Below are 24,958 nucleotides of genomic sequence, written 5' to 3' on the forward strand. Positions count from 1 at the left end.
TTAACAGACGCCCGGGGCTACTGTAATCAAGGGGCCCAGGAGACGGCTCTTCTGCAAACACTGTACCAGACTGTGGTCTTTCCCAGACAAATCTAATGATATGCTGTCTCCCCTGCTTCAGTGGCTCCCCATACGTTCAGGATATAACACGGTGATGGAGGTGGCCTAGGCCTTTGTCCACCTTCACAGCTACCCACCGGTGACTAACCTGGTCCTGCTCTCTCCTGCCCTGCCTTTGCACACCCACCTCCATCTGCCAGGAATGCCCTTCCCAGCTTCCTTTTTGGACGACTCCAACTCATCCCTCAAGGCTGAAGCTCGGATGTCACCTCCTCCGGGAATGAGTCTTCCCTGACCTCCTACGCTGGATCGGCTTCTTGTCCCTCCTCCGCCCGTGTCACCCTGTCACGAGTCATCTCTCCTTCATGTTATCTAACAAACGTGCATAGAGGGATTATTATGTGCCAGGAACTGTTCTAGGTGTGTTATAAATATCCTTTACCAACCCAATGCAATAGGAACTCTCATTATCCCCATTTTACAGATGAGGAAACCGAGGCACGGAGAGGGTAGGTAACGTGCCTGACCTCACATAACTGGTAGGTGGCAGGACAGGGACTCGACCCAGGCAGTCTGGCTCTGGAGTCCACGTTCTTTCCCACTTCCTCGTGGGGCCGCCTCTTTCCTGTCCTAGCATATTGTACACTGTGTTCCAAGTATCTGCTCAGGATTCTCCTCCACCAGACAGAGAGCTCCTGTGGCTCCCAGGAGATGAAACGCCCAGCCCTGGCCCAGCACACAGTGGAATGTTTGCTGAAGGACAAAGCTATGCAAACTCGTGGCACTGGATCAACAAGGAAAGATAAAATTCCCAAAACCTCAGAGTCTGAAGAGGTTTTCAATGGGATCAGGTCCAGTGACCTGCCTACTGTCCTATTCTTCATAGAGCGATGCTCCAGGGTATGCACACAGCCCGCTCCACCTCCGCCGGGATGACATTCAGGAAGCTTCGCTTGATGCTTAACTAAAATGTGTCTCCCTGGCCACCAGGCCACACAGAGCTGGTCTCACTCCTCTTGCAGATACTAGATAGAGATAGGGCTCTTCAGATACTGAAGACAGCCTTCACTCTGGCTTTCACTTTGGCAGGTTAACCCTCCCCTCTTCTACCTGGGGATCTGCGTTTCCAGTCCACCTTGGACATCTCCCTTAGAAACGTGCTCTGGTCAACCAGGGCCCTGCCCAAGATACACGTGCCCAGTGTAGACTGACTCCTATCACGGCCAACGAACTCTGATCAAAAAGAAAGAAATGCATGATACTGTTTCAAAAGCTCTCTCCACAAGTGGCTGAAGCAGTCTTTGGGACACCAAGAGCCCTGGATTCTGGTGATGATAGATATATCATGACAGGACTCTACTGTTTACACTGACTGTGCTTCCCCGAGCCAAGGGTTTTCCCACAAAATCTCCGTTCTCACGCCAAGGTTTCAAAGTAGCAACAATGAACTCCATTTTACAGAAGAAGGAACAGAGGCTCCAGGAGGCCACACCTGCCGAGGGCACACAGCTGCTAAGTGGCAGAGCAGCATTCAAACCCAAGGCTGTGGTTCCAGGGTCTGCGAGCTGAGCTCCTGCCACGCTGCCATTTGGGGAATGGTGGTTGGAACGTGGTGAAATGAGCACAGGATAAGCATGAAGGAAAGGGTGGGTCGCGGCAGGAAAATGGACGATTACAGACGAGCAGAAAAAGCAGCAAAATAACGAATCATCCACAGGTTTTCATAACCCAGTGGTCTTTTCCTGTCGCACTGAAGGAGTCCCTCAATTTGAGAAGACATTTTTCCACTTGCACACATTTTAACTAGAATAACTAATGATGTATATACCTTACTTGTTCCCTTCTTCGATTTGAATATCAGGAATTTCAGAATCCCTCTATTTCCAAAGTCAAAAACATCAAGGACTTGAAAACACAAAATGAATGATTTTCATTAGTGTCTACTACCATACAAGGAGTCATCACTACCATTTAAAATAAACGTAGTTTGAGAAACTATGAACTGTATTTTAATCTTTTTTGTATCCTTTCCCTACCACCTCTACCCCGACAGTGTAGAAAAATATCTAACACACATAAGCACTTAATAAATATATGTGGGTTCACATACACACTTTCTGTACCGAGAGGAAGAAATGCTTTTTTTTAAACAACCTGATTTTTTTCATTGTAACCTGGGTCATAACTTTCTCATATTCAAAACATCAGAAAAAGAAAACTATCAACAAGACAAAATAAAATATACAATCATTTCAGAAAACAAATAAAACAATATTGTTCATTTAAAACATGAGAAAACCAAGTTCTATTTGATTGTCTCAAATATATCACCTAAGACAATTATATGAGCTAATCCGGTATTCAAAAATAAGTCAAAAGAAACGGTAAAGAAAAAAGTCCATATATTTCAGGGTAAGGATGAAAATATAAGTGTTACTTAAGCAGACACCTTTGTATTACGAATTAGTCCAGTTTCTTACACCATAATAATTAGCAACCAATAAAGCAACTAAAAAATAAAGCAATGTAACTCAATTTTCACATGGAAATAAATTCCAAAGTTACAGTTTACCTAGAAGCAGAAGAGCAGAAAGAATGTTCATATCTTAACGTCTTCCCGAACTCCAATGTATTCAAGAATAAAGACCTCAGACCCAGGCAGGCCAATTTACCCTGCAAAATTTTCCCGAAAAACAGTACAGCTGAAAAGCGGCTCTCCTAAAACAGAAGGTACTTTCAGAAGAGTTATATAAGCGAAACACACAGGCCAATTGAGTGATGCGGAAACCACCTCATGCAAGAGAAAGCCAGCAAACACAAGTAACCCACGTTCACGTCTCAGAACCTGTCAGGGTCTCAGAATAACAATCAAGGTTGATGGTAACATCCTACCTCTCCAGTGACAGGATGGAAAGTTTTTAATGAAAAGTTATAAACAACTAAATGAATGACAGTCCTAACTTTCTGGAAAAGATTCTTTTTTTTTAAAAAAAAACAGTTTATTAACCATCTGGAGAACCTTTAAACTTTACACAAGTATCTTCTCTTGACCTCTTTCCCTATTCTGGAAGGACAAAGTGAGTATTTTTAATTCTCTTTACTGTTAGAAGTGCCTGTCATATGCACTAGATGTGTGCATGGAATATGTCACAGATTGGAGGTGAAACGGAGAAACTTGCTCAAAGCCTCTTGCCTTCAAACCACTTATTCCAAATGCCAAGTCTTTCCCACGTACCCCAGCACACTCAGAACATCCTGCTCTCGCAGCCACCTGCCCTTCCTTCCATCAGGCAGACAGTGACGGCAACGCCACCTCCTCACAGAGATGCCCCAGGCGGTGATGGAGGCCAAGCCCTTGTTTCCCACCCATCGGGGTGAGGGGGGAAGTGGAGGGCAGGTAGGTGGCAGCAAAAACACAATTGCCAGCATTGCCCAGGTATTTTCTCGGCTTCAAGTACACAGCACCAGAAGGACAGGGAATTAGGGTCAGCCTGCTTTCCAGAGCAGGTGTAGGTTCATTCATTCACGTAAACATTCCTGAGACACCTCCTGTGTGGTTGGCAATGCTGGTTCCCGTGATAAAGAGGGAAACAGACGTGAGTCCTGCTCTCAAAGAGCAGACAGTCTTGTAGATGGAAAAGACACAAGAACTGAAAAGTATGATGCCGCAAGGCTAGTGCAGGAGGGGAGCAGGTTCGGGGCACCCCAGAAGTAGAGCCAAGAAGCCCAGACCCAGTTAGGGAGTCACGGGACGTTCCTGAAAAAGAAAGGGCTGAGTGAACCATGTGGAGGAGAAGATGGAAGGGAGGTGAGGAGGACAGTCCAGGCGGAGGGGCCGGCAGGATCTGGGCACAGAGCACAACCTGGATGTGCAGAGAATGCCAAGCCACTCGACAAGCCTATGGCGTAAAGTTCAAGGTGAGAGAGGGGCCCCAGGTAGGCAAGTGGCCTCCCGGGGACCCACCACTGAAGGGTTACAACCAACAAGGTACCAGACCAGATCTGTTATTTGAGGACAAATTCCCTCAGGGAGCAGTGGGGCACATAGATTTGGGGCCCAGCCTGAGCACAGGCTCCCAGTGAAGAGCAGAGTGCAGGCGGTGAGGCCCATGGCCTGGCTTCCTCAGCTGTGCTTGCCATGTGGGGTTTCCCATGCACGGTCCCTGCTGCCCAGGGGCTGCATTTGGTACTGGGACCTAATCCCCCTACCCTCCCTAATAATGGACACCCAACCCCCAAAGAACCAACTGGTGGGCCAGGCACCTCTGCTGTGCGACCTGGCACGAGGACACGAGCTGACCACTCACTGTCTTCACCTTGGGAACCTGAACTAAAGATCCAGGAATAACCAGGAAGTTTAGGAATCCAGGGAGAAGCCAAAAACGCGTCACGAGGCTTAGCGATTGCTCTTGTTCCTCACAGGCACAGAATCACAGCCTCCCACCACTAGGGCCAACGATAAAAAGACTGGGTTGTTTGAAACCTCACTGTTCACTGAAAGAACAAAGGCTTTGGGACCTACGTGCTTCCTCCCCATGGGGCCTTCTATTTCAGAGAGAAGCACTCCCCCAGCCGGGACCCGCCAGCCCAGCCACACTCACAGAACTGAAGGCTGAGGCTCACGAAGGCCAGCAGCGCAGCCAGGGCCAGCAGCAGCACGAAGCGATTGCGGAAAAGCATTATTATTTGTTTTATCTTCTCTTCATGGTTTCACCTCGAATCAGGAACACATCCTGTGAAGAGAGGAGAGGCAAGAAACATGTGTTCCAAGGTGGAAAACCAAGTTTGTCAACCGGAAATAATCTAATTAGCCCCATCCTCCGGCAGGGAAGCGTGAATCCCCTTCGGAGAACATTCCTGCGCTGTTGCTGATGTCTTCGCCCCCAAACTAGCCCAGCTGAGAAGGTGCCCTTCAAATTAACAAGTGGGAACAGTCTGTGAATGCTTCGTTTATCTGACCTCAAGAGAGAAGGAGATTTTACAGCATGGCCTTTCCAAAGAAAAACCGGACAGGATGTTTATTGAGCACTTACAGTGTGCCAGACTCAGGAAGTCTTTACAAGGACCAGCAAATGCTCGCCCCATTCTGACCCCCGACTTCTAAATCTTCAACCGTTTCTGATGAACACTTCGCTACAATGACCCTGCTTCTTTAACTTCGATCGTTACCCTGAATGTCAATCACTGCCTCATGCCCCACTTTAATGCCTTTAGGGACAGCTGGGCTGTGTCGAGGATCTGTTCCTACGCCAAGCAGGAACATCTGCTAATTAGAGACCTCCCCCGATCCTGGACCACTGGGCCTATTTCAGCTGCATCCATGGGTCTTCCTGCAGCCCCACTCACCATTCTAATTTTCTCTGACCATGTTAGAACTGTGCAAAAGGACTTAAAAAAACGCTGAACGAGGCTCTAAATGTCCCTCCTGTGAAAAACGTGAATGGTTGCTATGGGTTTCACCCCATCAGTCTTAGATACCAAATTTATTTCCTGATTCTCATTGGGGTTTAAAATAGAACTTGAAAAGCACAGCCTCTTCACAAAAGGTTCTTAACCACAGCAAGATTATAACAGTTATTTCAAACCTGATTTTAGTGGCAGAATCTTTTTCTCCTTCAAATACAATAGAAAAGCAATCAGATAAAAGCTCACCTGCTAATGCGGTGAGGGCTGCACAACTCTATGAATATATTAAAAGCTACTGAATTATACCCTTCAGGTGAGTTGTTTGGTATGTGAATTATACCTCAACAAAGCTGTTAAAAAAAAAAAGAGCACATGTGCAGGGAACGACACAGGAGCCAGAGCCCTGGGGTCTCTTGCTTCCCAGCTGCCCTCCCCCAACTCACCCACCTCCACACCCAGAGCCCTACAAGGGAGTCTGAGAAACCACTCCTTTAAAAGACCTGTCAGACTTTCCATCACAAGAGAACAGTGGCTAAAAGACTGACGAAAATACACTTGCACCTCACAGTTGAGCCTGTACGTCCAGCGTCCGGCAACTCTGTTAACAAATGGATCCCAATTTATACCTTCAGATGAGCACTGCTTCTGTCCCTTTAGTCACCGCTCCTATCCAGGGGCCAGTACTTCATGTCCCAAGGTGATCTATCCTCCTGGGGACACTCACCTCCCTGCCCTGGTGGGGACTCACCAGCCTCACAAGCTCTCTGGTGTTTCTGGCTAAAACCACACACAACCCTGGTTGATCCCACCCAGGATTTAATATATTTAGGACCCCAAATAAATGTTTTCTGTTTCCAAAACTCAAACTCCCCATGGCCTCCCCCTGGGGGTGTTTGCAAGGACACCCACAGACCCTGAAAGCAGCTCACCAGAATCTACACTTGGTGAGAGGCCAAGGCCAGGACTTCTGCACTGAACCCCCAAGGTGGCTGAGGTCACAGTGAGAGACAGGATGTGGGTCCATCTGACTGTGGCCCTGTAGCTGTTCCCTCTTGAGGCAACAAAGACGGTGAAGCCTTCATGTGGACAAACCCCAATCCCAGACGTAAAGCATCAAGGCTGGGTGGCTCTGGGCCGCTGATCCAGGCTGGCGAGTTCCTTGCCTGGGGTGTCTGGGAGGCGTCACAGTCTACTCTCTCATATTCTCGACCTTGGGGGTGTCCTTGGCAATGCTCATCTGATGGTTCAACAGCAACCGTCCCCCTCCCCGACCAAAGGAAAACAACCTAAGTCAAATCAAAGTCACAGTCTCTCTACCCCTCACCCTGGACAGGTTCTGCTGCCTGGCCAAGCTCCGCAGGGATGAGCATGGAAGGCACCGACATTCAGCTGCAAACACTGGCCAGTATTTCCAAAATATACCCCACCCGGGTGGAATGTCAGCGTTCCCCCGGAGCAGCCTCCGCTGGGCAGCTTCCAACCTTTGCTCCACTCCTCCGGGAACCAGGAACTTCTAACTTCTCAAAACCATCCATTCCCTTAGGATTCCCGTGACATGCCCTGAGGACAGGCTTGGTAATTTCTAACAGGCAAGCAGAAAATCGAAGCTCAAGGGCACGAGGTTATTAAGTGGTGATGACGAGATACGAAATGAGATCCGTGCCTCTAAAGCTCTTTCTTATGCCTTACAGTGTCATCCCCACGTGTCCACATACTGATTCTAGTTGCAACCCGTGTATCTACGCAGAACAAGTTAACTCTTGGCGTGCGCCAGCTTCTTTGCTACCTGAGGACGGCTGGCTGCTTCTGGCTCACCAGCCTGTGGATTTCAGAACCCTCTCACTGACGCAGTCGTTCCCGATTGGATTTATTCTACTTGACCTTCTTATGAGGGGATCCTTTTAATTTGGGGAAGGTGAGTGGGGTGTGTGGGTGGAGATGAGATCACAGAATGTGGAGAAGGTTCAGAGCAATGTCTCCTTTTGGGTGTCCCTGTTCCCCCCAAAATAAATATCCTGGGGCTTTCCTTCATGCCTTCCTGTCCCTTCTGTTATGCTACCACCTTCTTTTGAGGCTAATACCACCTTTGGAAGGGCTCCATTTCCTTTACACGAACATCTTCAAGTGCTCCTGCCCGGCAGGTGGCCTTTGGGGCCTTTCAGAGTTCTGTTAGGAGGGTTCTGCTTTTCTTGCTGCCTGAAGATGCTTCTCTGTGGGACCACATCGGCAGCACGTGCAGAGAAAGGGCACACGGCACTCTGGAGGCAGACAGAGCCGGGTCAGAACCTCGAGCTCGGCGACCATGGGCCAAGGTACTTAATCTCTCTGAGACTCAGTTTCCTCATCTGTAAACTGGGACTAATTACCCGGGGATGTTGTGAGGCTAAGTACAATCCTCAGCGTATGGTAGATGCTCAAAAGAAAATGATGGTCAGGAACTTCCCTGGTGGTCCAGTGGTAGAGAATCCTCCTTGCAATGCAGGGGTTGCGGGTTCGATCCCTGGTTGGGGAACTAGGATCCCACATGCCGCAGGGCAACTAAGCCTGTGCACCGCAACCACTGAGCTCGCGCACCTCAACGAAAGAGCCCGCGTGCCACCAACTACAGAGCCCATGCGCTCTGGAGCCCGTGGCCATGACTAGAGAGAGAAAAACACGCACGACACAGCTAGAGAGAAACCTGAGCAGACCGCGCACCGTAACGAAAAGATCCCTCCTGCCTCAACAAAGATCCCGTGTGCCACAACTAAGACCCAACGCAGCCAAAAAACATAAGGAAAATAAATAAATAAATAAAATAAATATTAAAAGAAAATGTGGGCTTCCCTGGTGGGACAGTGGTTAGGAATCTGCCTGCCAATGCAGGGGACATGGGTTCGAGCCCTGGTCTGGGAAGATCCCACATGCCACAGAGCAACTAAGCCCATGCGCCACAACTACTGAGGCTGCGAGCCACAACTACTGAAGCCCGCGCGCCTAGAGCCTGTGCTCTGCAACAAGAGAAGCCACCGCAATGAGAAGCCTGCGCACCGCAAGGAAGAGTAGCCCCCGCTCGCCACAACTAGAGAAAGCCTGCGTGCAGCAACAAAGCAGCCAAAAATAAATAAATAAAATAAATAAATTTTTTAAAAAATGAAAATGGCTTCATTACCTACTCATCTTCTGTCAGTTCACTCTGCTGCTTCCTCCCTCCTCCTGGGAAAGAGGAAGAGTTTCTCAACCTGTTTGCTGGTTCCTCCAGCTATGTGAGTGCTAAAATGGTCACCTGTTCTCATCCCCACCCGTCCCTCTGTCACTCTGGCTCAGATGCCATCTTCAGCCTCTCACTGTGGGCCTGGGATGCAGCCTTGCTGCCCGGGGGAAACCACCCACCACTGATTTCTGAGGCTGGTGGTGTCTCTTGCTTTAGCAGCTCGGAAACCAGACTTGCCTCTTGGTTGTCCTGCATTTGGGTGTGGGTGGTGAGAACTTTCTTCTGGTGCTGGGCTGGGTCTGACCTTTAAGCACTTCCTGCCTCCAGGCTCTCGAGAGATTTTCCACCGCACTTACTGACAGATGAGGCCACTAGAACTGCCTCTTTCCACGAGGGTGAGTCACAGCCTGGTTCAGAGTCGTCTTCAGGTGGGCATCAGGTGGAAACAACTGTTTTTGCTAAGTTAAATCTCAGGCTCATAGACAGGTTTGATTTGTTGCGGTGACGGCCCCCAGTCTGTTCATGCCTTTCTGTGTCCACGGCCTTGTGTAGATGCCTCCCAAACCGACTCTAAGCTTGGACAAGGTATATATGCTTTGGCCAATGGGACGACAGCAAATGAGCTGCAGACAGAGGCATGAAAAGTACTTATGCATTAGGGCTCGTCCTCCTTGGCTGCTTTTAGAACACCAAGACCACCGTGTGAAGACGCCCAGGCGAGCTGTTGGACGATGAGAGACCACATGGGGCCAAGGCAAGCAGTCCTGGCTGAGGCTCTCTTCAGACCACCAGCCTGCCAATCACCCCACACGTGAGCAAGGCCATCCGAGACCATCCAGCCCAGCCTTACCACCTGTAGATGCAGATCGGGAGAGTCAGCCCAGACTAAAAGAACTGCACAGCCAACCCCCAGATCACAGCAAATATGTAAAGGTTTTAAGCCACTAAGTTTGGGGAGCTTGAGATCTGTAAAGCAAAAGCTAACTGATCCAATAAAGAGAAAATACCTTGGGTTTTTACCAGGAAACTCTAAGCCAGGGTCCAGATCCCTATATCCTCATCTTATACAAAAGCTTCATCTCATCTACAGTCTTCAATATGCTGAGGGCTTTTGGGGAAAGGAGCTATATTTAGTTCCAGATTTAAAATACCGAGGATATGCTGGGTTAACCAGATGGCTGGGATCATATGACTGCCGTAGTGCTTTTAGTTTTTGGGCTACTGACGTCTCCACGTTATCTGTGGCTTTTCATTTGATGACACAGGCCTCCATCAGAGGACACGCACCGTTCCCCCTTGATATGTTCTGGGTTTCTGGTGCCCCTACCTTCTGACTCTCCCTTGGCAGACTGCAAATGGCAAATAATGGTCAGAATCTCATTACTGCCACTGTGCTAGGACCAGCCTGGTGGCACAAAGCCTAGGGGCCGGGGGGAGGGGGAAGGGGGCAGCACATTAACACCGAACCTGGGATAAACCCATACATGCCTTCTCCTGGAGCTAATTTTCCTAGAATACTTGGAAAGGAAGGTCACGCTCTGTTCTTTTTTTTTTTAAACGTCTAAAGAATAACGCTATAATTACATGGCTTTGAAGTTTGCATTTGCAGCTGGAGCCAGGACCCCAATGTGAGAACCTGGTGCATGGCTCCGCCCTGGGGTGTTTCTTTACTTCTTCAGTGGAAGAGATCCGGGGAGCCCTGATATAGTGGAAAACATGAGGCTTCAGAGACCAGCATATCTGTGTCAATTCCCTGCTCTGCCGCTATTTTCTTCTGTGTCCTCCTGACAACTTCACTTTGCCAAGTTTCAGGATCCTGATCTTTAAATAAGATTAGGGATAAGAGCGTAAAAGAGCAGGAGTAGGACTTCCCTGGTGGCGCAGTGGTTGAGAATCCATCTGCCAACGCAGGAGACACGGGTTTGAGCCCTGGTCTGGGAAGATCCCACATGACGCAGAGCAACTAAGCCCATGCACCACAACTACCGAGCCTGCGCTCTAGAGCCCGCGAGCCACAACTACTGAGCCCGTGAGCCACAACTACTGAGCCCGTGAGCCACAACTACTGAAGCCCGTGCGCCTAGAGCCCGTGCTCCACAATAAGAGAAGCCACCGCCATGAGAAGCCCGCGCACCGCAACGAAGAGTAGCTCCCACTCGCCACAACTAGAGAAAGCCCAGGTGCAGCAACGAAGACCCAATGCAGCCAAAAATAAATAAATAAATAAATTTATTAAAAAAATAAAATAAAATAAAGAGCAGGAGTAAATATCCTACGCAGAGCACCTGGCACACAGCAGGGATGTGCTGTGTGTGACCCCCAGCTCTGGAGGAGTCACACAGACCTCTGCCCACCAACCAAACACAAAGAGTCAACCTTTCCCGGAGCTGCTGTTCTGCCCCAGGCTGCGGCTCCCCTTCCAAACCCTGGCCACGGGCCACTGCCTTATTCACGAGCCCAGCCCCATCCGTCAGGGCGGGCGGCCACGTTTGCAGCCCGTTCCTGGCCCGCCCCACCATGCCGGCCTTCCTTGGGGCTGACTCAGCTGTGGTGTCCCGCCCTGCCACAGGTTTTCCAGCCTGGAACATCTGTCTCAGCTTCTGTTGGGCCCCATCCTAAGAAGACAGGATTACCAGCCAACGGGCTCTCTCCGTCTCTCTGGCCCAAGCTCCAGCCCCATTCTCCAGAGACCCCTTCTCCTTTCCCATCCCTAGCGAGGAGGCTCTCAGCCATTCAAGACATCAAGCATTCCTTGGGTCTCCTTCCGGTCATATTCCTGCATTTTCCCTCCACAGGAGTTCGGAGCGCGCACACCCCTGGGATCTACTGCAGCTCCTCCAGATAACCCATTGAACTTGTCCAAGTCATGCCAAGAGACAGCCAGGACCGGGCCCACAGCAGAAACCCCACAGCCTGCTCACAGCCCAGAAAGCCAAGTCCACAGGAAGAGTCACTGCCACATCGGCAGGGTGAGATGCTGCGGGATGGCGACCTACTTCAGTACAGCTCCCACCTCTCCTAACCGTCAAACATCTCTCAGGTCCCATCACCTTCCATGCAAGATGCTCTTGACTCAATATGACATCATGAGCAAATCCAATCCCTGTAAATACTTCCGTGGAAACCACTGTTTCATGTTGCAGGCTGAACACATTAACAGTTACCAATCATCAAATGTCTACGGGGCCCAGCCTTAGTTCCCACTGCTAAACCCACATGGTGAAAATATCTGATATCCAGAAATAGAATTATTACTCTGAATCCCTGATGAAGCAGTGAGAAAGAAAACAAGTAAGCAAACAGAAAACTCAGTTAACTTAATTCAACTTTACAACAGATTTGAATAGTGAAAGGAGATATTTTAGAATGTAATTCTGAAAAAAAAGCACCAGTAAATAGGCAGTTCCCATTATTGTATTACGGGAAATACCATTTCTGAATTAAGAGGAAAAAGGAATATATCAAAGGAATTTTTACAAGCTACCATTCTACCACCAGAGACTGCCAAAGCCCAAGCCCTGGCCTGATTTTCACCTTGTAAAAGCTGGAAATGCCACGTCTGGTGACTCCGGTCTCAGAGTCCCCTTCAAAGTGTACAGAATTCGGGGTTTGAAACGTGACCATGACCATTTGAAAGAAAAATATGCATTCAATTATCTCATATGTGTGGTTAAAATACCATTACCAGGAATAGAAAGACGGTATGAAAGAAAACGCTTTAGATGTATTCTATACTTTGGTATATTCTTTTTCGGTCTTAATCATTTTGGCCTAAGTAAATCCAGCATTATAATGAACAAAAAAGCCCTCGAGTCTATAATTGTGAACTAAATATGAACCAAGCAAAGGTAAAAGCTACATCTTCGTAATCCTCCCTCTCCAAGGTCCCCTCAAAGTGGAGTCTAATTGCAAAATCAAAGACGCTTGGCTAAGAATAAACCAACCTTAAAGTCTGATGAGTGAGAGCCTGATAGATTCCAGACCTCCTGGACAGCACCAAGGGGGCTGTGAGCTCCCAGCAGCCATTCACATTCCAGTTATTCAAATTCCAGCTAACCTGCAGGCTGGGTTCTAAAGGCCGAAACCGATTCACTCATCCAGTCAATCCGTTGATTCAAAACAACATATTTCCCCAAAGCCAATATGTGTTGAGCACCATCGAAAGTGCTGAGGACACAGGATACAGGACACAGTTTCTGCCATCTTGAAGCGCACAGCTGAAATGTACTTATGAGAGAAAGGATATGAGATCTAGGAATTGCTTTAAAATATTCTGGAAGGGGGAGCGGCGGGGGAAAGTCAAGGAGGAATTACTGAAACAAGATTGGCAAACTGCTGACAATTGCTGAAGCTGGGTGATGAATCCTAAGGGCACATCATATGATCCTCCGTGCTTTTATGTATGTTTGAGGTTAAAAAAATTTTAAGTGTTAAGAAAAAAAAAAGGAAGCTCACAGTCTGGTCAGTGGAGCAATGAGTAAATAGAACATCTGGCCTGTGAAACCAGTACCATGATGGGGGAGTAGAGTGGGGGAGGGGAGGGGACCCACCTAGGCCCAGAGCGGGTGGTACTGTTTCCTGTGGAGAAAGCTGGGCCCGAGCTGAGCTCAGTCTTCAAGAGTGGATTGGAGTTGACGTGTTCACAATTGCATTTTAGGAAAACATGTGCGTTTTAGGAACGAACCAAAGAAACTGCACTAAGGAAGACTGTCCTGACTCTAGGAGGGTTTGTATCTCTGTGTGTGAGAGGAGCCAGAGCGGGGAGGCGGATTAGTCCGGGCACCACCCCACAGCTGCACCTGCAGTGAGTCTGCCGCACCCTGGGACAGCCGGCTGCCCAGAGGCCCCATCAGGGCTGGGCCAGGGAGCCCTCACCTCACCTGGGTCTGCTCCTCCACGGGGAGCTTGCCTGTGACCCGGCGCCGACAGGCAGGTGGCTACAAGGGCCTCACTCCCCCCACCTAGGCCAACCTATCAATGGACCCCAAGGAATCCCACCACCAAGGGACTGGACTGCTCACCCACTGATGCCCACTCCCTTCCCGGAGTCCCCTCAGGGCCCAAAGCCACTGACCTCCAGGTTGGAGCAAGGGGAGGGGTCTGATCTCAGGAGCCAGGCCACCAAGCAGTGCCAGCTTGAGGGACAGGCGTACTTCGTGGACTGACCCTCATTTTCTAGGGCTGGGATTCTCTATCTCTTCCCAGCACCAGCCTCTGCTGGGAATACAGGACAGGAGCAGGCCCTGAGGCCTCCCTGCCCCTCTCAGCAGGGGTGACACTTGAAAGGATGCCTGAGAGCCACGCAACGTGCCGCCCCTGGAACATTCTGCGCTGTGCCTCACACCAACCCTCCCGGACGCCTCTCTCACCCACATTACTCTCCTCCTGAAGGACAGCCTGTCTTCTACCTTGGGCTGGGGAGGGATGGTGTAACCCAAGACAGCATCATGCCCAGATGCGACACGGAGTGGCAACACCCACCTCCTTGGCTACGGGGTCACCAGTCGGGGGCGGGGAGCAATCAACGCTGCAGATCACGCCCGAAGCTGGCCCTGGATAAGGGCAGCAGCAGGCCCAGCGCTCTCTGGCCCTGCTTTCCGGGCTCACTATGACCTGGCCACACCCCACAAGTCCCACTGCAGGCCCCAGTCCTCCTTCCCACGACGTGGAGTTAAGTATGTGGGCTCCGGGGTCAGTTGGTCAGGTCTAGAGCCCTGCTCTGACACTTCCTGAGCCACAGCTGCCCCATCTATGAAATGGGAACAATCCATCTCACAGGGTGTGTAAGGCTCACGGGGTTAATCCTTGTAAGGGACACAGCCCAGTTTCGGGCTCCTAATAAGCTCTCAGTAAGTGTCAGCAGTGACTTCTCTTATGGCTTTAATACCCACCACCCACACGTGGGGTCCTCACCCTGCTGCCACCTTGTCTCCGTGCCCACCCTAGAGATAAATGCCTGCACTGCAGCAAACAGACCAAGTCAGTTTGAAGAGGTTTTAAACACCACCTGGTTCAAGTCCCCTGTTTGACCGGAAGACAGGCCAAGGGCAGGTCACGACCAGCACAAGGCTCCAGGCTGCTCAGGGAGCCTGGCCTTCCTGGCATGCACTCCTGCTTCACAACCAGAGAGTGGCCGCCAGCACTCTGCCTTGGTCACTTCCTTCCTCTTCACCGTAGAGGGCACGTATGTGGCAGACACTCCTAACTGTCGCCCAGTGTCTATTCTCGCCTTCTTACTGGCAGAATCCTCTAGGTTTTAGCTGGACACGTGGCCACCCAGCTAGAGACAGCTATTTCCCAGACTCCCTTGCAATTAGCTGTCATCATGTGACCAGGTTCTGGTCAATGAGTTGTGACTGGAGGTAATATGTGCAAGGCTGGGTCAAAAGGAGGCTGCCTGCACTACCCGACTCTGCCCTTCCTCCTTCCCCCCACCCCCCACCCTGGCATGGTGGTGAGCCAGCTTTCTCGATGCCCATGGAGACAACATCCTTGTAGATGACAGAGAAGAACCCTGGATGACCCCACGGGTCATCCATCTCCTTAACTGCCTACCAGGTCAAACTGTTTTGGGAGAGAAAAATCAATCTCACAGTCTTTTAAAGTCATTGTTATTTCTGTAATAACCTATATGGGAAAAGAATGTGGAAAAGAATGGATATGTATAACTGAACCAGGCTGCTGTACACCCAAGACAAACACAACATTGTAAATCAACTATACTCCAATATAAAATAAAAATTAAAAAGAAAAAGAAAGTCATTGTCATTTCTGCTAAAGCAGCCAGAGCAATCCCCTAACTAGAACTCACCACTAGCTCTAAAGAACATGGGTCCTCCCCATGCGGGCTCCCTCTGGGGGGTGTGATGAACAAGCACACACACTCCTGATTAATTGCATTAGGCTCATCACTGACCAGGCTGAACATCACTCTTAGACGTGATATAAATGAGACATGGCTGGGGTAACCTTTGTTCCTTTTTTTTTTTTTTTTTGCGGTACACGGGCCTCTCACTGTTGAGGCCTCTCCTGTTGCGGAGCACAGGCTCCGGACGCGCAGGCTCAGCGGCCATGGCTCACGGGCCCAGCCGCTCCGCGGCATGTGGGATCTTCCCGGACCGGGGCACAAACCCTTGTCCCCTGCATCGGCAGGCGGACTCTCAACCACTGCGCCACCAGGGAAGCCCCCCTTTGTTCTTTTTGAGTTATATTTTTTGTTTTATCTCAAACAATTCATATATCTATGAAGATGGCTTGGCTGCAGGTAATAGAAAACCCTGCTAACGCAAAGGGACCCATCGACATTCTCACATGAGTCACAGCGCTAGGAACTGCTGCAGCAGGGTTGCTTAATTCAGCAACTCAAAGGCATCATCAGGAAGTCAGGATCTTTCCATCTCCGGGCTCTCTGCCATCCTCTGTGTTTGTCGTGTCCCTAGGATGGCTCCACCCAAGGATCACAGATGGTGACCACTCTCCAGGCATCACCCTTGGCAACATGCAGAGGCAGAAGGGATGATCCTGCACATTTCTACTGGACGCCAGGATGCCTTTCCCAGAAACCCTCCAGCGGACTCCCCCAAACGTCTAACAGCCAGACCTGTGTCACATGCCCATGCCCCAAACTGATCACCAGCACCACGAATGGACCGCCGAGACTGGGTGAAACCAATCAGGATTCCCCTCCTGGTGGAGGCCCATGCAGGGAGGGAGATGGTGAACAGAATCGGAGTTCTGTTAGGACTGAGGGAGGGAGGGGATGCCTGTAACAGCCAACAGCTGGAGAAGATTTGACAACACACACACACACACACACACACACAATGACTCTAAAATATTATTCTCAAACCCAGTCATCTGATGACAGTACCAGCCCTTTTCAGATCTAGCAATCAAAGCACATGTCGTTATAATTATATGTTTAACGAGCATCAGTTTGCTTGGGTACAACCAGCACAGCAGCATCCCTCAGACTACTGACTACATGTTCTACTGACGAGACTTTTTTTCCGTATTTCACACGTGCTGAAATATGCAGCATGAAGTATTTAACTATCGTTTCTTTCCAAAAAGGATTCTGAGGCAGATAAATCTGCAGACTTAGTATTTTTAAATCCCTGAAATAATGAAGGGTTTTTTTTGCCCTGCATTTGTGAGCTACACATGCCCATCACTCTTCCCTTTGAGGTTTTTTCCAGCTCGACAAAGGATAAACTTGTCAGGGCTACTGATCGTTTCTCAGGACCAGAAGAGACTGAAATAAATAATTCAGCAAGCCAGGATTTGCACTTTTATGTACTCTTCAGTGATTTTTTTCTTGACATTTGGCGAGAAGTCTGGGTGCCAGCCAACTTGGCTGCTTTGCTCTTTCTTAAGTTTTAGAAGCGTCACATCTGAAACCGGCATTCTTATTTTAGAATGTCAAGAGCAACGATAAGTACCTCAACAAAAAAGGGAGAACACGCAGTTGGCATGCCTTACGCACCACAAAGCCACTTAAAAAAATACAGCTGATTCTTTTTATTTTGCAAGCAAACTGTGTCAATTAAAAGTTTCTTAAAATGTCAAGGAAAGCACAAAAGGATTAAATAGGCAGGGCTGTAAAACTGGAACGATAAGTGATGTACAATTGAAGATTTCAGTGAGGAAGTCAAAATTTTAAAGGAAAAAAAAAAAAAACCAAAAAGCTCACACTGTCCTGAGAATCTCAGCTGTCCAAAGTGAACCAGGCACGCCTGAAAGTGCAGGTTGCCAAGGCCACTTATGCTTTCTGAAAGCTGCCTTTTTTCTATGTTAACAGTGCTACGTGGAAATAGAATTTTTCTCTGGGTGGATACATGAATGGAGCGCTCATCCATGCAACGGATGAAGGCTTTTCTCCCAGGGAGGCCTTGTTCAGGCTGGGAGCACGCTCACCTACAGAGCTTAGACAAAACCTGTGCTCACTGCTGGCCCATCCCGTGACTCGGTCACGATGAGGCGTGGGGCCCCAGGTCCTCTGCGTGTCAACATCACTGCCAGCGCTGGTGGGCAGGAACTCCATGCCTCTAAAAAAACTTTCAGAAAACTGCTGGGTGAGTCAGTGAGAGGTTGGCAGCATCAGTGTCAATACAGAATGAGCCCTCCTGCCCAAGGAGGTGGTCAAATGGGCAGTTACCTGCTGGAGCTGCTGTGGAGGGACTGGCATGGGTGACCTGTAGGAGCATCCATGTGCTGAGATCCAAGGAGTCTCTGATTCAGATGTTTTGAGAAACTCTCAAAACTGTTTTTTTTTTGTTTGTTTCCTTTTTTTGGTTTCTTTGCATGTATAAAGAGACAGGTAGAGCAAAAACAGAGCTAAGAACACGGTCACATAGAATCACAGACACTTATCTTGGAAGGAATTTGAACTGTTATTAGTCCCAGCTCCCTTCCCATAAAGTAGGGAATAACACTGTAATAAGCTCCATTTAGATTGATTCAGCTTAAAGTTGTAATGAAACACAAGCCTCAAGGTCAATGATACTCATATATATAATGGTGAAAAGCTAAAAACTTTTCCTCTAAGATCAGAAACAAGATGAGGATGTCCATTCTTGCCACTTTTATTCGACACAGTACTAGAAGTCCTAGCCAGAGCAATTAGGCAAGAAAAAGAATTAAAAGGCATCCAAATCAGAATGGAAGAAGTAAAACTGTCTCTATTTGCAGATGATGTGATATTATATACAAAAAACCCTAAAGACTCCACCCAAAAACTTGGAACTAATAAACAATTTCAGTAAAGTTACAGGCTACAAAATCAATATGCAAAAATCAGTTGCCTTTCTATACACTAAAAATGAACTACCAGAAAAAGAAATGAGGGAAATAATCCCATTTACAATTGCATCAAAAAGAATAAAATACCAGGAATAAATTTAGCTAAGGAGGTGAAAGATCTGTACACTGAAAACTATAAGACATTGATGAAAGAAACGGAAGGGAAAATAAATGGAAAGATATTCCATGTTCATGGATTAGAAGAACTTAAAGTGTCCACCCTAACCAAAGCAATCTACACATTCTATCCAAATTCCAATGGCATTTTTCACAGAAATAGAAAAACAACCCTAAAATTTGTAAGGAACCACAAAAGACCCCAATTAGCCAAAGCAATCTTGAGAAAGAACAAAGCTGGAGGCATCACACTTCCTGATTTCAAGCTGTATTATAAAACTATAGTAATCAAAACAGTATACTACTGGCATAAAAAGATACATAGATCAATAGAACAGAGAGCCCAGAAATAAACCCATGCATATATGATTTATTAATTTACAACAAAGGAGCCAAGAACATACAATGGGTAAAGGATAGCCTCTTCGATAAATGGTATTGGAAAACTGTACAGCCACATGTGAAAGAATGAAACTGAATCCCTGTCTCATACCACACACAAAAATTGACTCAAAATGGATCAGACTTGAACATAAGACCTGAAACCAGGGCCTTCCCAGGTGGCGCAGTGGTTGAGAGTCCGCCTGCCGATGCAGGGGACACGGGTTCGTGCCCCAGTCCGGGAGGATCCCACATGCCGCGGAGCGGCTGGGCCCGTGAGCCATGGCCGCTGAGCCTGCGCTTCCGGAGCCTGTGCTCCGCAGCGGGAGAGGCCACAACAGTGAGAGGCCCGCGTACCACAAAAAAAAAAAAAAAAAAAAAAAAGGTAAATAAAATAAGGGATTAATATCTAAACTATATATAAAGAACTCATACAACTCAGCTGCAAAAAAAAAAAAATCTGATTTAAAAAAGGGAGAGGAACTGAATAGACATTTTTCCAAAGAAGACATACAGGTACCTGAAAAGATGTTCAATACCACCAATAATCAGGGAAATGCAAATCAAAACCATAATGAGACATCACCTCACACCTATTAGAATGGCTATTATCAAAAAGACAAGAGATGACAAGTGTTGGCAAGGGTGTGGAGAAAAGGGAACCCATATGCACTACTGGTAGGAATGTAAATTGGTGCAGCCACTATAGAAAATAGCATGGAGGATCTGCAAAAAATTAAAAATAGAACTACTATAACTATACGATCCAGTAATTCCACTTCTGGGTGTATGTTTGAAGGAAACAAAATCACCACCTCAAAGAGAGATCTACATCTCATGTTCACTGCGGCATTACTTATAATAACCAAGATATATATCTATATCTACATCTATATACATATATTACATTTTCTTTATCCATTCATCTGTTGATGGACACTTAGGTTCTTTATATATACACACACACATACACAATGGGATGTCATTCAGCCATGAAAAAGAAGGAAATTCTACCATTTGTGACAACATGCATGGATCTTGGGGGCCTTAAGCTTAGTGAAATCAGTCAGACAGAAAAAGACAAATACGGTATGACCTCACTTATATGTGGAATCTTAAAAAACCAAACAACTGAATGCACAGAAACAGAGAACAGATTGGTGGTTGCCAGAGGTGGAGGGTGGGCATTAGACGAAATGGGTGAAGGTGGTAAAAAGGTACACACTTCCAGCTATAAGATAAGTAAGTTATTGGGATGTTATGTACAGCATGGTGACTATGGCTAACAATACTCCACTGTATATTTGAAAGTTTCTAAGAGAGTAGATCTTCAGAGTTTTCATCACAAGAAAAACATTTTTTATAACTAACTCTGTGAGGTGATGGATATTAACTAGACTTACTGTGGTGACTATTTAGCAATAGACACACGTATCAAACCATTATGTTGTACACCTTAAACTAACACAACGTTGTAGGTCAATTATAGCAATAAAACTGGAGGAAAAAAGAAGATAGAATATAAATGGATGTTGAGTAAATATGAATGTACAGTGTTAAAAAATAATAAAATAACCAGAAGAAAAGAGAAAAAGGCAAACTTGAAAGTCACATGCTACAGAAGCAGAGCTTCCACAAGCTTGGGGCCCCAAATCTGTGTGCAACAGAGCTCCCACCACTTTCACACACCACCAACCTTGATACCATTGTCCTGGAACCAAACTGGACCATTTTTGTAAGGGAAAAATAATCTATTGTGTTAAGCCACAGAAATTTAGGGGTTTATTTGTTATAGCAGCTTAACACTAATCCTAACAGTTACTTGTCCATATACATAGGCTTTTTTAAAAAATATTTATTTATTTATTTATTTGGTCTTAGTTGCCGGGTCTTAGTTGCGACATGCGGGCTCCTTACTTGTGGCATGCGAACTCTTAGTTGCAGCACGCACGTGGGACCTAGTTCCCTGACCAGGGATCGAACCCAGGCCGCCCGCATTGGGAGTTTGTAGTCTTACCCACTGTGCCACCAGGGAACTCCCATACACATAGGCTTTTGATAAAGATTAAGCAAAATATTCACGAAACACCTGAGTCACAGTAACTCAGTAACGGTTAATTCCTTTCTGCTCATGGGTCTGCTACCCACTGGAAAATATACCAATAAATTTTTTTTTTTTTTTTGCTTTGGAGCAAGCATTTTCTAGGAATATTTAAATGTACAGATTAGGGCTAACCCCCTAAGCTTATTATGAGGCAACATTTTCTGGCGGGTTCTGACTATTTACATCTTTAAGTCACTCTGTCATCTGGAATATGACGTTTGCCTTGAACCCTAACTTGGAGCTGAGAGAGGGAGAGACCTCGGAACAAAGACAGCCACCTCACTCAGTGGATGGCAGGTCCTTTCAAGTTTTCCAAAGTAAGTCATACTTACTTGTACTTTACTAGGGGTTCTAAAAAGAAAAGCCAGCGATGCTTAATGAGAAACATGAAGGAAGAAGCTGTCGATGCAAGAGCTTTTGAGAATGCCGAGCACAGGGACAGTCACGAACCCTGTTTACTCACCAGTTTCCACAAACTCAGGCTACATGAGCAAATACCTATTCTGTATTCTCACCATAAAATTGAGTTTCTAAATTGAGTTTCTAAGTATGTCTACTAAACAGGGCAAAGAGCCATCCTGTAATATTTAGAGCCTTAATAGTCATCTTCCAAAATCTGTGGCGTTATTCGTGGGGCCCTATTGTGTGTATCACAGGACATGACGGTGGTGGGAGTGTTTGCTGTGGATCGTGTTCAGTAACAGTGCTGTGAACTGTTGGTTATGGAAGACTGGCTTTGCCCACCAACCTTGTGATAACTAACCGCAGACTGCCATATCACTAGTCTTGTTATGACTGATCCAATCAGGATGGAGATCCGTTCCTTTTTCTCAAGTTAGGAACATACCTGATGTCTTCCTTTGTAAGAAAAACGAACCATTCTAACAGATTCATTTAAAACCATGTTCAACCAAAATCCTGTTGTCCCCAGAAGGACAGTCTTCTCTCATGTTCCCAGCAGGCGGTCATTAGAACTCTGGCGCTTTAGTGGCTTCCCATAATGCTCTTGGGATGATGACCAAACCCTGCCCGTGGCCTGCAGGCCCAGCCTCACCTCAAGCCCATACACGAGAGCCCTCCAGCCATCCTGGCCATGTCTCAGCCCCACAGAAGAGCCCTGCTCCTTGGAGATTTGGGACCTGTGTCCATGCCTGTCCTCTGACAACCCATTAGGAGGTGGGGCAGCTGGGCAGATGCCTGGGGTGCTAGTCCCACAAGGGGCACAACCCCTCACAGGAAACAACCTGAGGTGGAGAAAACTGTACCTTTCTGAAGCTGCTCGGGCAGAGGAGGGAGGTGGAACCCCCAGGGGCCATTAGGCTGCCTTCTTTCGGGAAGACTCTGGTGAGTGAGCCATGGCAGGTAGGTAAGCTTGAAGCCAAGGCTGAAACGCTCGGGAGAGCAGAGCACGAGAGCGTGGTGGTTTTAATGCACGTCCACAAATTCTCTGTTACATCTCCCACCAGGAGGAGGTTCTAGGTCTTGGCGACAGGCGTTGGACTGCCTTGAGGAGTAGAAAGGCATAGAAATGATGTGAGCTGTGTGAGCTCCAACACCAGGTCAGAAAAGTCTATGCAGATTCTATCTAGCTCTCTCTCTCCTGGGTCACTTGCTTCAGAGCTCTGAGGCCACGACGCAGGAGAGACCCCATGAGAGGGCCCCCAGGGGTGGGGATGCCTAACAGCAGACATGTGAGTGGGGGAACGTTCAGATGATTCCAGACCAGCCATTGCCTGAATGACTGTGTGAGAGATCTGAGTGAGAATCACTGTCTGGGCCTGGTTCACCTCCAAACCATGAGAATGAGAGTAAAAGGAGGGTTGTTTTAAGCATCCAGTTTGAGGATGATTTGCTTTGCAGCAACAGTGAGCGGCATGAGGCTAGGAACTTTAGCCTTGCTCCCTGCTCTTGTATCCCCAGTGCTAGGAACGATGCCTGGTCCAGAGCAGGTCCTCAGTCAATATTTGTCAGATTCATGAACGAATGAATGAACAGAGAATAGGCTCACTCCAGCCACCAGCAATCTATCCTCCCTGCCTTCCTCCGGCCGGCACGCTGCCTCTCCTGTCCCTCCCTCTTTCCTACCTTGCTGACTCCCAATCAGCCCTTGGATCACTTTCTCAGGGCAGCTGCCCTTGAACTCCCCTATCTAGATCAGCATCCTGTCTGATACTGTCAAGTCACCCTGTGCTTCTCCTTCATGACACTTCTCAGCACTGTCATTACATAACCAAGCACGTTGAAATCCCTGGCTGGCCCGCTGTCACCTGCGATTGACCGTAAGCCACCCGACAGCAGGGACGGGGTCTGTCTGTTCACAAGTGTGTCTCCGGAACTGGACAAAGCCTGGCACAGAGCCGGCTGAAGGCACGTCAGAACATTTCTGGAGAAGGACGATATTCAGCTCAGCTGTTTTTACTCACAATAGTTGCGACACCAAACATGTGGGGCTTTTTTCTCACACCAACCAATTTTCCAGTTCTCCGGACACCAGCTCTGGGTGTCCCACAATTCAATTTGCTTCTGACACTGACCGCCCAGAGTTAGCTTCAGACTCCACTGGTTGAAGGGCTCAGTCCCAAAGACTGCCCCACTTCAGAGGCCAGTCACAAGTCGTGGTCCCCAGGCTGCCCGCTTCTGTCCTGCTATGGCTACAAAGCCAGGGGGGTTCCTACAACCCCCTACTTCAGGTTTGATCATTTGTTAGGACAGCTCACAAATCTGGAAACAGAATAAGTGACTCTGTTACTTACTATTGATTTATTATGGAGGATACAACTCAGGAGCGGCCAAAGAGAAGAACTGCAAAGGGCAAGGTATGGGGCAAGGGCACAGGACCTCCACGCTCTCTCCAGGCTTGCCACCCTCCCCGCACCTTTCTGTTTGTCAACCTGGAAGTTCTCTGAACCCCGCTGTTTAGAGTTTTCTATCGAGGCTTCATGTAGGCAAGAGTGATTAAATCACTGGCCCCTGAATGACTGAATTCAACCTCCAGCTCTCTTCTCTCCCCTACCGGGAAATCCGGGGTGGGGCTGAGCATCACAACCCTTTAGTCATTTCTTGGTCTTTTAGACACAGGCCCTCAGCCTGAAGCTATGTAGCCTCCCCACCACAACCTGTCATCTCATTAGCATAGAGACACTCCAGATTCCAAGGGTTTTAGGAGCTGTGTGCCAGGAACCTGGGACGAAGACCAACTATTAAGTTTTTTATGATACCACAACAGCCAATCCCATTATTAGAAGCTGAGAATTCTTATTAATACTGAGTTAGAATTGGCCTATAACTACTAGCCTATCCACCACCAGGCTTTCCAAATCTACTCACACCCTGGTCATCCTCACCACACAGATCCCGGGAGACCCAAGAGGTTGAGTGTCTTCTGCAGGTCTACACAGTAGTCAGGGGAAGAGCTGGAATCTGGAACCAGCTCTCTGCCTCACCAGTTCAATGCTATTCCCATTACACTACACTGCCTCCTGGATATTTTCACGGATGTTAAACGCTCTGTAACAACAAACAAAGCTGGGCGCTTTTTATAATGGAACATATGAAACCGGTGAGGCTTCTTACCACTGGACACATGGTATTCGATACCTACATGAAACAAGAGCCCATGTTGATTCTTTAGGCACCTCCCTGCCAAACGCCTACAGGGTGAGCCCCTGAGCAAACATCGAATACAGATTTCAATTTGGCTCCAGTTTACTGGACAGACCCTGTGTCAATTCTCTACAGAGGGTTTCTTTTCCCTTCCTTGTCATTCCCAGGGTCTTTGGAGATCGAGGACAGAAATAAACTCCAGGTGATCTGCAATAGTTCAGTTAAGACACCACCCCCGAACAACTGAGCTTTTGAGGACAACGCAATGACTGGGAAAAGAAAATATGAAAATT

General features: G+C 47.8%; 1 protein-coding gene across 9 annotated transcripts in view; it reads right to left on the bottom strand.

Moving 5' to 3' along the window:
- Positions 1-24,958, bottom strand: part of PXYLP1 (2-phosphoxylose phosphatase 1) — a 67,819-nt gene that overhangs the window by 27,073 nt on the left and 15,788 nt on the right. For 5 of the 9 annotated variants that reach the window (XM_033402807.2, XM_049709886.1, XM_033402804.2 and 2 more), the window contains one exon: positions 4,662-4,793. In XM_033402807.2, the coding sequence (XP_033258698.1) occupies positions 4,662-4,740 (79 nt within the window). In that variant the 5' untranslated portion in view covers positions 4,741-4,793. Of the gene's footprint in view, positions 1-2,632; positions 4,238-4,661; positions 4,794-8,617; positions 8,771-12,603; positions 12,852-23,485; positions 24,309-24,958 lie in introns of those variants that run through there. The other 4 variants (XM_049709887.1, XM_033402809.2, XM_033402808.2 and 1 more) reach the window with 4 other exon arrangements.

This window comes from Orcinus orca, chromosome 5 (assembly GCF_937001465.1).
Source record: "Orcinus orca chromosome 5, mOrcOrc1.1, whole genome shotgun sequence".
NCBI classification, from domain to species: domain Eukaryota; kingdom Metazoa; phylum Chordata; class Mammalia; order Artiodactyla; family Delphinidae; genus Orcinus; species Orcinus orca.